The 13163-nt window shown below is 45.7% G+C and overlaps 1 protein-coding gene across 4 annotated transcripts in view; it reads left to right on the forward strand.

The window, feature by feature from the left end:
• The first annotated feature begins 12722 nt into the window (after nucleotides 1–12722).
• Nucleotides 12723–13163, forward strand: part of Mlf1 (myeloid leukemia factor 1) — a 36222-nt gene continuing 35781 nt past the window's right edge. For 3 of the 4 annotated variants that reach the window (XM_015486943.2, XM_015486944.2, XM_048793937.1), the window contains exon 1: nucleotides 12724–12883. In XM_015486943.2, the coding sequence (XP_015342429.1) occupies nucleotides 12837–12883 (47 nt within the window). In that variant the 5' untranslated portion in view covers nucleotides 12724–12836. Of the gene's footprint in view, nucleotides 12884–13163 lie in introns of all 4 variants that reach the window. The other variant, XM_048793938.1, reaches the window with a different exon arrangement.

Here is a 13163-nt window from a genome sequence, read left to right on the forward strand (position 1 = left end):
TTCCTCAGATGTGAGCGGTTTTTCTTCCGTCTCACTCATCTCCAGGGACAGGCAACTTAAAACAAAAGTGAAGCAAAACAAAAGAAGAATCTTAAAATGGCTACCCATCCTCTTGCCCTGCCCTCAGGGGCGAGCAGTTTACCTTATCACTTACCCTCAGTCGTTCCCCGTGCGAGCCACCAAATGCAGCAGTCTGGCTGGGCACAATTCAGGAGCCACTTGTCAAAAGAAACTAACTTTATTTTTAGAACCACACATGCCAAACAAAACAGCTCCTCAGGAAAAACCCTCAGAGCCCAACTGCCACCACCGGCTTCCCACAAGCCTCCTCAACCTCCCCCCACTCCCCCTGCTCTTGAGGCTGATTGGCTGGGTCGCGTGGGCAGAGCCAAAAAAGTCCCCCAATGAGCAGCTCCGTAGTCTGAAAGGGTGGGGAAACAGCCCAATGAGCATCACCACAGAGGAGCCAATCAGCTAGATGTTGCTGGGGCTGCTGTGAGCCAATCATCAGCTGGCAGTCTGAAAGTTTGCTGGGGCCCCTTCGGCTGTGGCTCTCAACACTCCTCGGGTGATTTCATTGAAGTAACAGTTATATCAGTCACTTCTTCAAAGCACTTGAGAACTAAAAGGTCACTTTGCAGTTAGGATCAACAACATGAGCCCTGGTCCTCTGAGTGTGCCCTCAGGATCATCCTTCATTCACCCTTCTCCCCTGCCCTGTTCCAGGAGCCTCCACATTCTGCATGCCCAGCTTGCTGGGCCCTCTGCCTCCTAGGTGCCTTCAGCCAGTAGGAGGCCCTGGCAGGATGACAAGGGACAGGAGCAGGAGAACTAGTGTCTGTCCCCCTTCCGGGCCATGTTTCAGTGCGGCTGATGCTAAGGCCACACCTCTTGTTGGCTAGCCCTCACAGTGTTGCATTAACCCTGATGGTTCCCTGAGCCCTGTATTTAGTGACTTCCCTGTGCCCTTTCAAGTGTATTTCAAGAGTATTTCCTACTCAGACTAAGCTGATACAATGTATCATTTAGGATTAAGTACAATTAATTGTGGTTCCATAATAACAGCACCAACAACATAAGGAGGCTTTAAATAAGAAATGTTTCTCAAGTGAGAAGATATCACAATATCTATGGTGGCTTTGTGTCAGGGACCCAGCTCCCTCTGTGTGATACGGAAGTTACTGAAGCTCTAACCATTGTGCCTGCCCTCTGGTGGCATGAAGGATGACTCCTTCCTATTTAAGGGACTGAGGAGTTTAAAGTCAAAGAAGCTTATAAATATATACTTCATTGACTAGAATAGAGTCAATGACTTGTTACAGGAGAGATTGGGAATATAATATTTCAGCTCATTCATAGCAGAACATATCCCATAATTATGAATCATAAGAAAATGTTTTCTTTAAAAATATAGTAAATTCCTGAAAAAGAACCTAGCTATGTGGCACATCTACCCATTCGAATGTCCACTAATGAAGGTTTCACGGCTGTTGCTGGGTGGCATAACCCCTACCCATTCTTTCTCCAAAAGCTACATGCCATGACATCTGGACATGGAGCAGGTGACATTTGGGCCCTGAATTCCTGAGCACCTCTGCCCTCAGCCCTCACTCAGGCATGTGCTGGACAGTGAGCTGATCCTGTCCAACTGAGAGATGCAGCAGGAATGTTCCCACTTGACTTTGTGTCATATGGTGTGAGTTCATGGCGGGAGGATCTAGACACTGGAGGCACCCAGTCAGCAGTTGAGCTGGTGCTTGTTTGCCTCCTTGCTCATTTAAGGAGTTTCTGTGACTTAGCTAATGTCTCTATTCAGAGAAAGTTTTCATTCATCTTGTATTCTAGACGCATGGAACATGTGCAATTCCATTCTAACCCTACATTTACCAGCCCATCTTCACTCTATGATTTTTGTCTCCACCAGCAACGTCTTTCTGTCAACAAGTATTTTAATTTGCTGAGGATTGAATTAATGGGGTAAGTGAATTGATATGAGTGAAACAATAAATTCAATTTTTTCTGGCCTGCACTTGGTCCTGAAAAGCCAAAAGAAATTGTGTGAGGGAATCAGGAGGCATGGCTTTTCTGCTTTGGAAGAAAGATTGAAAGGATTTAAAAAGACAGAAGGATTTAATGCTTCACTTCTTCCTTGGCCAAGTATCAAGGTAGCAGACCAACTAGCATTAGGGGTCCAGTTCTGGTCAGTTATGGAGGTATCAGTGCCTGCAGCCACCCTGTGCTCATGTTTCTGGGGAACAAATGGATGACAGGAAGTGACTGGACGGAGAGTGGACCTAACCATGGTGACAGAGGACAACTCCAACACTAAGCCACAAGGAACAATTATAGTACAGTATCTGTGGCCTTCTGTGAAGGCTTTGAACCCTCTGAACATTCTTCAGTTATTTGACTGTATCAGTCTCAGGGACCTGTTTATAACCAACAGATGGCCTGGGAACATGGCCTAGCCTGCCTTACCCCCTTGTTCATGAACGGTGTCTGCCTGGCCTTCTTGAAACACACCCCTACACCCAGAGCTGCCATGAAGGTCCCTGACCATGTGGCAGGAGCCACTGTGTTGTGAGGAAGCCAGGCCCCTCTGGAGTGGCCTATGGGTGTCACTTCACAGTCCCAACGGAGTGTTTAGCCAGAAGCCAGCATGACTGTGAAAATCCCATGGGTCAGGGAATACATTTACAGCCTGGTCTAGGTCCGTCACCCACAGGATCTGTGCACATCATGCAGTGGCTTTAGAGACCACAAAGTCCGGGGTGGTTTGACCTTCAGCTTGGCAGCTGCCTCTCAAGCACATTTCAGGATCCAGGAAACAGCAGTCATGATTTCTGCCAAGCCCAGTTGCTGTGTGAATGTGTGAAATAACACAAGGCCTAGCGAAAAAGCAGAGCCCATAGCAAAGAGTTCAAAATGGCCATAGAGTGATTTCTGCTTCTGTGTTCCCTGCCCTGCTCCCTGGTGAGGGACGTCTTCATGCTCATGAGCTGTCACCTTACTCTGAGGCATGCTCCCATGCATAGCTACGGGCCAGATACACCTGTGAGAGTGCTTGGATTAAACATAAGTGCAATTAGAGAACAAGAGAGCAGGCGTGGAGACAAACAGGGACATTCAGTGCCTCTGGATGGACTCAAGCAGGTCCAACGAGAGGACTGCCTGAATAAGATGGAATGAGCCATAATCATCAAAATGACGGAGAGTTAGGAAGGAAAATTAATTCCCAAAAGAAATCACTCTAGATCTCATTATTTCAGAAATAACCCACCTTAGGACTTTAATTAAAAAAATATTTATTCAAAATAAATGAGTGCTGGCAGCTTTCTGCAGAATCTGTAATCTCAGTTATACTACATTCTGTTGAGGCAGACGCCATTAATCTCATTTGAGATGCCCTCCAGTCTGACAGCCCTTACAGCACAGTGCACTCTCTTGCAGAAGCCTTTTTATCTTCCCAAAAGAGTTACAGCTCATGCAGATACCTAATGCAGGAAGGCTTGGGCAATTAGGGATCCGCTCTGGCACTTCCGGCATGCCAGCTAGTGTCTCCTGATGAGTTTGTTCTCCAGAGGAGGCCAGCGTCTCAAAAGTGCCTTCAAGTTAAATGATGGTTACTTTCCCAATTTTATTCACAGCTACCATTCTTTGTTCCAAAAAAGCATCAGGTGTTCTATCAAAATGCATAAAATATGGTCAGGTAAAATAAAAATTCAGTAAGTCACTGGAGAAAATGAGAGTAGATAAAGGTAAGTTAGAAAGAGGTTAATATGGAAAACATACAATGTAAAGTTCTGTAGAAAGATACACTTTCAAGTTTGCCAGCTGATGTTTGGGTTATATTTCAAGTCTCATATAATGATTAACTCAGAAAGCTTTGTTTTGCACCCATTCCAATTATTTTTATGAAAGTCCCTAATAGATAGGTGTACTAGGTTAGTGTCCCCCAAGCATGTCCACCTGTAACTGGTGAATGTGACCTCATTTGGAAGTAGGATCTTTGCAGATGTAATCAAGTTAAGATGAGATCTTATTGGATCAGAGGAAGCCCTAAATCGGGTGCCTGATGTTCTTTTAAGGAGAGGGATTTGGATTCAGAGACAGCAGAGAAGGCCATGTGATCACAGAGGCAGAGCCTGGATTGACTGGGCAAGCCAGGGAACACTGAAAGTATCAGCAACCAGGACAAGGCAGAATGAGGCAAGAAAGGATTATGCCCTAGGAATCCCGGAGGGCACAGAACACCACAACCACTCAACTTGAGACTTTCAGCCTTCAGAACTATGGAATAATCAATTCTTGTCCTTTTAAGCCACCCAGGTTGGGGTACTGTTATAGCAGCAACCTGAGAAATTAATAAAATACCTAAAGATTTACCCTCTAAGATTCTCGAGTTCAGACTCAGTATAAAAGTTTGAAGGGGAAAAATAAAGTGAAAGAAACAATGTCCTAAAAATACTGTCTGGTGGGCTGGGGCTGGGGCTCAGTGGGAGAGCGCTTGTCTAGCATGTGTGAGGCACTGGGTTCCATCCTCAGCATCACATAAAAATAAATAAAATACAATCCATTGACAACTAAAAAAAAAAAAATACTAGCTGGTAAGCTTTTGTTTAACACCTATGACACCTATATTTTCTGACCGGTGACAAAGCAGGTAATGGACAGATAGATGGCTACTATTGAGAGAAGCACGTCAGGAGCCGCAGGCTGCATGTAGCTTACCATCTCGTTCTTGTGTGGATGCATAGGCTTTGGCTGTTTGACCACATGCATTGTTAGAGTTATTTTTGCCAAAGCTCTCCAGAGAAGATAGTCTTCAACAAACAAATCAAAAATTTTAAGGCAGAAGCCAAGATGATTTCAACCCACTTTAAGATGGATTCTCAGACCTGAGAAACTTGCACTAAACTTTTTCAGCCCGACAAAAAATTAGTTTGTAATCTAAACACCCTGCAGAAATGTAGCTACTGCCTCATGGCCCTGAGTTTTTAAAATACGAACTGCAGAGACGTGGTTGGAACTAGTCATGGACAAAGTCCTGCTGCTTGGGTCATGGCGTGTCTCAGCCTCTTAACTCACAGCGCGCCATCAGTGTGGGTAGAGTTACACTCGGAAACTGGTATATGAATGGTTCCAGGCTTCCATGTCTCTTTCCTGCCTTGGACACTCTCAGTAGCCAGATCACAGGTGGGTAGCCTGCAGGATAAATCTGGCCTCCAGGTGTCTGTCTCCCCATGGGTAGCCATGCTGCTCAGAGGCATGACCTCACTGGAGGTCATGTCCCAGGGAGGGTGCTAGATATGAGGGGATGAGGCTTAGGAAGTTCCATGGAGTGTGTTGCCATTCATTCTTAACTCCTAGTTCCCCAGTACCTTGTTACCCTCATGGTATACACAGGAATGCCATTGAAACTGGCATGGCCTGGAGACTGAAATATCTGGGAGTCTGATATTCCCACCATTCAGTAGTGAAGGGTAGCATAGGTGGGCCTGAGGGCATTACCAGTACTCATCCTTTTCCAAAATGATCTTCTCATACCTTGGACAGACATCACTTGGTTGCCCTGTAATTGGGGCCTCTAGCTGCAACTTGGTCTCTCTCCACGTCTTATCAAGGATTTAAAAATAACTTTAAATATAGCCCTTCAAACAGCCACATTAAACCATGCCTGAGAACAGAGGGCCTGAACAGCATTTTCTGAAGAATACTCTATACTAGGCAGTTATTTTAGGCCCTGTAATTCTAACACTTTTCCTTTTCTAGAAGCAACAAAGTGCTCCTGTCCTGTGCTGGAAAGACAGTAGCAAGCTTTATAGCAGAGTCCTCCTTAGGAAATTGCTGTCTGAGAAGAAAGGCTTCAGACTCTCAATGACAATAAAGTCAAGCATTGCTGAACATTAAGTTGATTTTTAAAAACTAATCAAGAAACATACAGGCATGGTTATATCATCCTGATTTTTAAAAGTCAGAAGGAAGAAAATACTCCAAAAGTCTGTCAGTGGTACACGGAAGAATCACCCTCCAGAATACGTCACAGCGATGGAAAGGAACAAGCGGCCACCACGGGCAGCAAAGTGGATTAGTTTGCAGACAAACAGATGAAGGAAGAAGCAACCTTGGAATTCCGTGACCTTGAGGATATAGGCAGGGAAGAAACACAGGGAATTTTCTAGGGGCCTGGAAATGCCTCATCTCTTCAACTGGATAGTATTTACCTAGGTAGGTACTTTGTAAGGGAGGACTATTAGACTCCTCTAAATCATTATTTTAAAAGATGACACATCCTCCTAAGCACCCACCCTTAAAGATTTGCATCAAGGAAATGTCTGTGCTTATTAACAGCAGGAAATTCTTTGCTCAGCCAACCCTGCTGCAGTTCTTGACTTCTCTGGCTTTTCCAGCACCCCGCCTCTCTGGAGCATCCCACTGCCCCTCTCAGTTCTCCCTGCACAGCAGTGCGGGGACCCATGGCAAGACCTGCCTCCTCAGCTCTGCCCACAAGCCTGCCTGGAGCATCTTTCCAAAAAGGCAGACCACCCAGAAGGTGACATTCACTCTGTATTTTTCAAAATAAAATAGGACTCAATTGTAACTTATGCACAATGAATGCTGGGCCATGAGTCCACATGTCCACGGAAAGCAAGAGGAAACAGCAAATAGACTGGACTCTGTCAGGTTCCCAGCTTTGCTCCCTCCTGGCCCTTACCATCAATAGCAGGCACCAAGGAGAAGTTGACATTGGAAAGCTCCCTTTGTGAACTCGAATTTTCTTTGGATTTTCACTTTTTTTTTTTTTCCTTTGGATTTAGTGGAAGAACCTGCACTAAAGAGTACTTTTCAAAGGGAGAGGGATGTTACTGCTATTTGGTCAAAATAATTCCTCATTGTTTCAGACTGAGCCACACCTGTTAAAATGTGTAACCTCCTTAGCCCTACCCAGGGAGGGGATGAAGATGCCTCAAGGGCACAGCACAGAGGTTCCAGAAAAGGGGTTGATCAGTGTAGTGGAGCCCAGATGATTAATTATGTTCAGTTGCAGGGAAGTAAAATTACATTTCTTGCACATAAGTTTGTGGATGGAACTTGGCACTCATTAACTCTGTCTAGGAGGAGAATTTCACATGAGGAGTGGCCTGAAGTATGCAGAGAGCACCAGTCCTGCCAGGGATGGCACAGACTTGTGTGTTAAGATCATTTTTCCCATTAATGGAAGTAGCTTGAGAAAGAGGAAGTTTTTCCTAATTTGAGCAAAGATGACATGTGGACTAGAGTCGCCCATACTAGCAGTCCAAAGACCTTGGGACCTGTGATCTCATTAGATAAGTCTCTAAACCGCCCACACCATTTCCACATCTTTAGAAGGTTATAAAGCAAATCTGTTAGAGCAAGACAGCTGGCTCACAAGAAGATAAACACCAGAAACAAACCACGCCTTTTTAGAGAAAATGGATGCATAATACAAATTATTTTAATTTGAAGGAAAGAAAGATTATGGGATTCCCAAACTATCTTAGTTCCTAAGCCTGCAGCGCCTCAATAATTTTTTCCTGGTACCCCGTGCATCTAGAGAAATGCTGAACAGGTCTGTTTATCATGTGGTAAGGCTTAAGCAACTTATGTTTTCTATCCTAAAAACTTGCTAACTTTTAAAAGTAAGGCATATAAAAGTAATGCAGTCAATCTAATATTGAAATATGTAACTAACCCCAGCTGCTACCTGGCTCCATGACCAACACACGCCAGAGTTCTGTTCCCGCAAAAATTTCCCCATCACCTGTGAATTTGTTGTGGCATCCATCCCAGAGCGCTTCTGAACATTGTTTAAGACAGAGGGATCCAATAAAGGAACCCTAGCTACACTGAAATTAACCATGGAAAAATGTTTAGAGGCCTAATACCTTGGCTCTGGAGAGTAACAATTAAGTCAAGGTCCAATACTCACAAGCCTGCCTGATTCTTTTGTGGCACTTGAGATAATGTCATCAGAAATAGTCTGAAAAGTCCAAGGTGTTTGCCTTCCACACTCCAGCCCACCTATGGGTGATTTCCATTTCACATGGCTCATCTCCCTACCGTCTCTGAAGGTGAGCTTTGTAGCCTGAGTGTGTGCAATGGTGTCTGGATGTAGCTGGTCTTAACCACTATCCAACAGGTCAATGCTACTCTGAACTCTCAACGTCTTAAGTGGAATTGTGAAGTTGGCTTGGGTTTCACTCAATCCTTTGGATGTTCCTGGTCAGTGTACTTCCAAATTAAACATGAGCAATGGTGTAACTGGAGATTACACATGTATAAAGGCCTGCCATGCAGATGTGCTCAGTAAGTGATGCATTTACTTTTTCAAAATAGGGAGGCAAAGTAAATGGTGGCGAGAATATAGGCTTTGAAGTAGGACAAGTTCTAGAGCTGCCAGTTGTGTCCTAGGTGGGCTGGAGTGTGGAAGGCAAGCATGAGCCAAGGTGAGTCAGGGTGCATCCCCCTGTCCCACTACAGCAGCACAGCCTGGCCTGATGAGGACGCCCGCAACCCAGATCCACAGTCCACGACCTCGACCTCCTGCTTCCTGACAAGGGGTGGGAAATCAGGAGTGGGACAGATCTGAATGAGATTGCAGGACTACCTAACAGCATTGGTACTTTCCCAAACCCTGATTGGCATAAATTTGGACCAGTTGTGCTGACTCAAGTGCTATATAAGCCCCAGAATAGTACACTTAGGCAGCACCTCTATGGGGTCCCCCCCTTCCCCTGACGAGGGAATTCTGTTGGTATTCTTCGGGTGTGAATAAATCCTTTTCTTGTATTCCACCATCCCCATGGATTTCATGCTTTGAATTTGTGAGAAAAGAACCAGGAAAGAAGTTGGCAGTGAGCTGTGGGGTCTGTCACAACACCTGAGGGCATGGCCACCATTAAGAGCTGTGATACTGAAAGCTGCCACACGCCACTCAGTGGTAGTGGGGATGATTTGAACTTTGCCTACAGTAAAACCCTTGACCTTCAGAGCTCATGCAGGCAGTATCCCTGCTGTGATGAGCTGCTAACACTAAAACAGGCTTTCTTGGCACCAAAGGCTACAGTTCATACAGACCACCTACCTGCGGAAGCAGAATCAAGTTTCCTCTCAAACCCCAGTTTCACAAGTCTAGGTTTGAAATGGATAGACAGTCATCAACTTTGCATGTTGTTGTCTTCATATGTAACCCAGGGCTAAACTTCTCAGCATGCATAGTTAGCATGAGGGTTAAATGAGAATAGGTACCAAAGCACTTAGAACTGTGCTTTGAGCACCAGAAGTGTCATGGGAGATACCATCCTAATGGGTGATTTCCATTTCACATGGTTCATCTCCCTGCTGTCTCTGAAGGTGAGCTTCAAGACATAGGAATGGAACTGTGCATCATATGCACCAGACACATGCCACTTTATACCTCTGTACTGATCTAGAATGTTCTTCTGATATCGACTCCTTCCTATAAGTTTTTGCTCAAATTCACATTCAGTAATATACACTGTATTTTCCACAGCTGTAAACCTCCACCCCTTTCCCTGAACAATTTTCCCCTTAGCACTCATTGCCTTTTAATATACTACTTTGATTGTTGTTCATTTTGTCATAGTAACAGAAACCTCAGGAGGGCAGAGATTTTGGCGTGTTTTGTTCATGGATGCCTCCATCTGTCTATCGCATACAGGAGAGGCACTTAATTATTTGTGGAACTGAATGGACTTTATTTGGAGGAATTCTCACTGGATTTCATGCTTTGTGGTTAGGGTCCACTTAACTTGTTGGACTGATTCTGAGAAGTGATTACCTGCTTTTATCCTACACTCAGTAAGGTCTGCACTGTATTTTAATTGCTATGGTGTGAACCTTGGCAACTGGCCCATGTCTCAGTGGCATCATCTATATGTGGGGATAAGAGCATCTCTACTCCAGGAAACTAGTGAGCATCTGACAGGGTATGTACACACAGCACCTGGCATGCTCAGTAACACTGGCTGTTATGACATATTGGAGCCTAGCCTAGGACCCTGTCCTCTCGTCCTGCTCCACATCTCTGCTGCTTGCTTGCTCAGATGTTCATTCTCCTGACCCACCCTTTCTTTTTTGTTTCCTGCCTCTTACTTATCAAATCAAAAACAGATGTCAAGCTCTCTTCAACAAGCCCTCCCCCACTTTTTTAAAATTTAAGCATTTGCCATTAGGTCCAAACTTCAGAAGCGCCAGGTAACTCCCAGACTAACCTATGCCTAGAATAAAGCTTTCATGTTTTAACAATGTGATTCTGAGAAAAATTTCCATGAAACAAAAAGGAAATTATTTTCACAAGTTTCTTTGTTCGGCCTTAATCCAAAACTATTTTAATACTATTAACTATCACATAGCTTACCCCATTTTGGTTTTTTCACCAATTCATTTTGATTTGATTTGATTCATTTCAGCTTAGTTAGCTTAGCCAGACTGTCAAAATTCAAAAGATAAAAAGGACTACGGATGGGGCTGGGGTTGTGGCTCAGTGGTAGAGCGCTCGCCTACCACGTGTGAGGCACTGAGTTCGATCCTCAGCACCACATAAAAATAAATAAAGGTATTGTGTCCAACTACAACTAAGAGAAAAAAATTTTTAAAGGGACTAGGGATGTAGCTCAGTGTGGAATGTTTGCCTGAGCAAGACTAAAGCCCTGTGTTCAATCCCCAGTACTGGGGGTGGGGGCAGATAGTTATTTCAGGGTGTTATAAAATAATTTGTTTGCCTTAATATCAATTCAGAATTTCCCTAATGTATATGCTTTGGGGCTTCATTCCAAGGCCAAAGAAAAAGAAAATATCCTATTCCCTGGAAGGGGCTGTTCCATCTTATCTTAGCATGTGAAGTCAGCCTTGCCTCATGCCACCAGCTTTAGCAGGAAGAGGTTGACAGAGAACTTGGCTAAGGTGGGGGTAAGAGGTCCAGAGGATTAAATTTCCAGCTCCCAAAATAACTCAAGTACTCCTGCCACATCCAAGTCAGAGTCTGCTACTTATTCACACTGGCAGAGTGCCATCTCTCTAGCCTGATAAGCCACAAATGTTCCTCCTCTTCTCAGCCCTTCAGAGTCTGGAGACCACACTGGATTAATGGGTGCACATGAAAGAAACATTCTCTTTGCACCTGTACCATTCTTCTCATCTAATTTCCCTCGCCTGCCTCCAGGGTCCTGGTAGGCACACAGTAATGCTTTCTAAAACTCAGTTATTTGAGCCTCACTGTCATGGCACCCCCACCACCACCATATCCAAATCTACTACCATATTCAAATCCCACCAGTACTATTTCTTTTATTTCCCTCTCTTCCTTCTGACTTTTCTTTTTTGCTGTGCTGAGGATTATACTCCAGGCCTTGAGTATGCCAGGCAAGCACTGAGCTACATCCCAGCCACCACCTGTATTATTTAAGTTAGATCACTTTTTCATTAAAATTTTTAAAGCCTAGCCTCAAATGCAATATCAATTTTTGAATACTACTGCTTCAAAATCAAAATGAGTTTTCTAGACATAAATGAAGTCTCCTTCATAAAAACAATGAAAACAAAAATACATAGTAATGGAATTTCAGTTAGATAGGGCTTCCTGCCCTGCAAGCCCTTGTTTCTTAATCCTGCTGTTAGGTTAAGGAATGCTGGAGACTTTTTTGTTGTTGTTGTTTTCATTCTAATTAGTTATATATAACAGTAGAATGCACTTTGACACATCCTACATAAATGGAGTATAATGATTTCTCATTCTTTGGTTGTACATGTAGAATCACATCGGTGATGTAATCATACATGTACATAGGGTAATAATGTCCGATTCATTCATATCCTTCCTACCTCCATACTCCCCCTCCCCTCTATCTAATCCAAAGTAACTATTCTTCCCTAGCCCCACCTCCCATCATCGTGAATTAGCATCTGCATATCAGAGAAAACATTTGGCCTTTGGTTTTGGGGACTAGCTTATTTTCTTAGCATGATATTCTTCAGCTCCATCCATTTACCGGTAAATACCATAATTTCTTTCTTTTTTTCTTTTTCTTTTCTTTCTTACTTTTCTTTTTTTTAACGCCAGAGACTTTTTAACGGCTTCAAAATGACATAGGGTCCTTGGAACAGAACTAAGAAGACCAAAAGAGGGCACCTTTCTTTTTTGCCTTTTGATCCCACGTCTGCAACATGGCTCAAGCGGTTCGCTCCCTGGGAAATATGCTCTGGGATTAGACTCACTAAGGGCAAATTTGTGAAATGTGACTGGCACCTTCCCGTTTTCTTCGGCAGCGAGCGCACCCCTTGCAGACTGAGCTCCAGGGCTCCGAGCACGTGTTTCCTCAGCGGGCACGGAGCGCGGTCGGTGGTTGACCTCAACTGCCAGCCAGTCCCAAGCGTGCCCGCCCCCACGGCCGAAGAGGCTTTGGCGGTCTACGAGGGCGCGAAGCGGGCACCCTGAGGGCATCGGGGCACAGAGCCACGGAGCTTGGCAGCTACCGGCCTGGAAAGCGGCCTCAGTTGCCATGGCGGCGCGGGGCCCGCCCCTTATGATGTCACGGACATCGTCCAATGATAGGCCTCCTTGTCCCACATCTCCCGCACGAGTGCGGCTCTGGTTGCCAAGGCAGCGCGCTTGCCACGCCCTCTTTGTGACGCCACTGGCCGCGTCCAATGGGAGGGCAGCCCGGCTCGCGCTCTCCCAGGCTGGGGGCCCGGGTAGCTCAGAGCGTCGCGGGCGGGAGCTGCGCGCTGGCGCGGCGGGGTCGCCGTTTTCCAGCCAGTCCGCGTCCCCTTCCGCCGCGCCGGCGGCTGCCAGGATGTTCAGGATGCTGAACAACGGCTTCGAGGACGACCCCTTTTTCTCGTGAGTGTCGGACCTGGAAAGAAGGGAGGGAATCGGGGCTCGGGGAAGAAAGGACGCGGGGACCTGGAGGGTCTGGGCGCGGGGCGGGGAGGGTCCGGGGACTCGGGAGCCAGGAGGCTGAGGACCGCAAGGTCCTGGGTCGCAGAGAGGGACTGGAGGACGTGGGGGCGCGGGGCGGGATAAGCGGACGCGAGGGCCAAGAGGGCCGAAGACCACAGGCTCTAGGGTCGCCGAGCGGGACGGGAGGACGTTGGGGAGTGGGACGAGGAAGGGGGGACCT

Source organism: Marmota marmota, unplaced genomic scaffold (genome assembly GCF_001458135.2).
Source record: "Marmota marmota marmota unplaced genomic scaffold, marMar, whole genome shotgun sequence".
Taxonomy (NCBI): domain Eukaryota; kingdom Metazoa; phylum Chordata; class Mammalia; order Rodentia; family Sciuridae; genus Marmota; species Marmota marmota.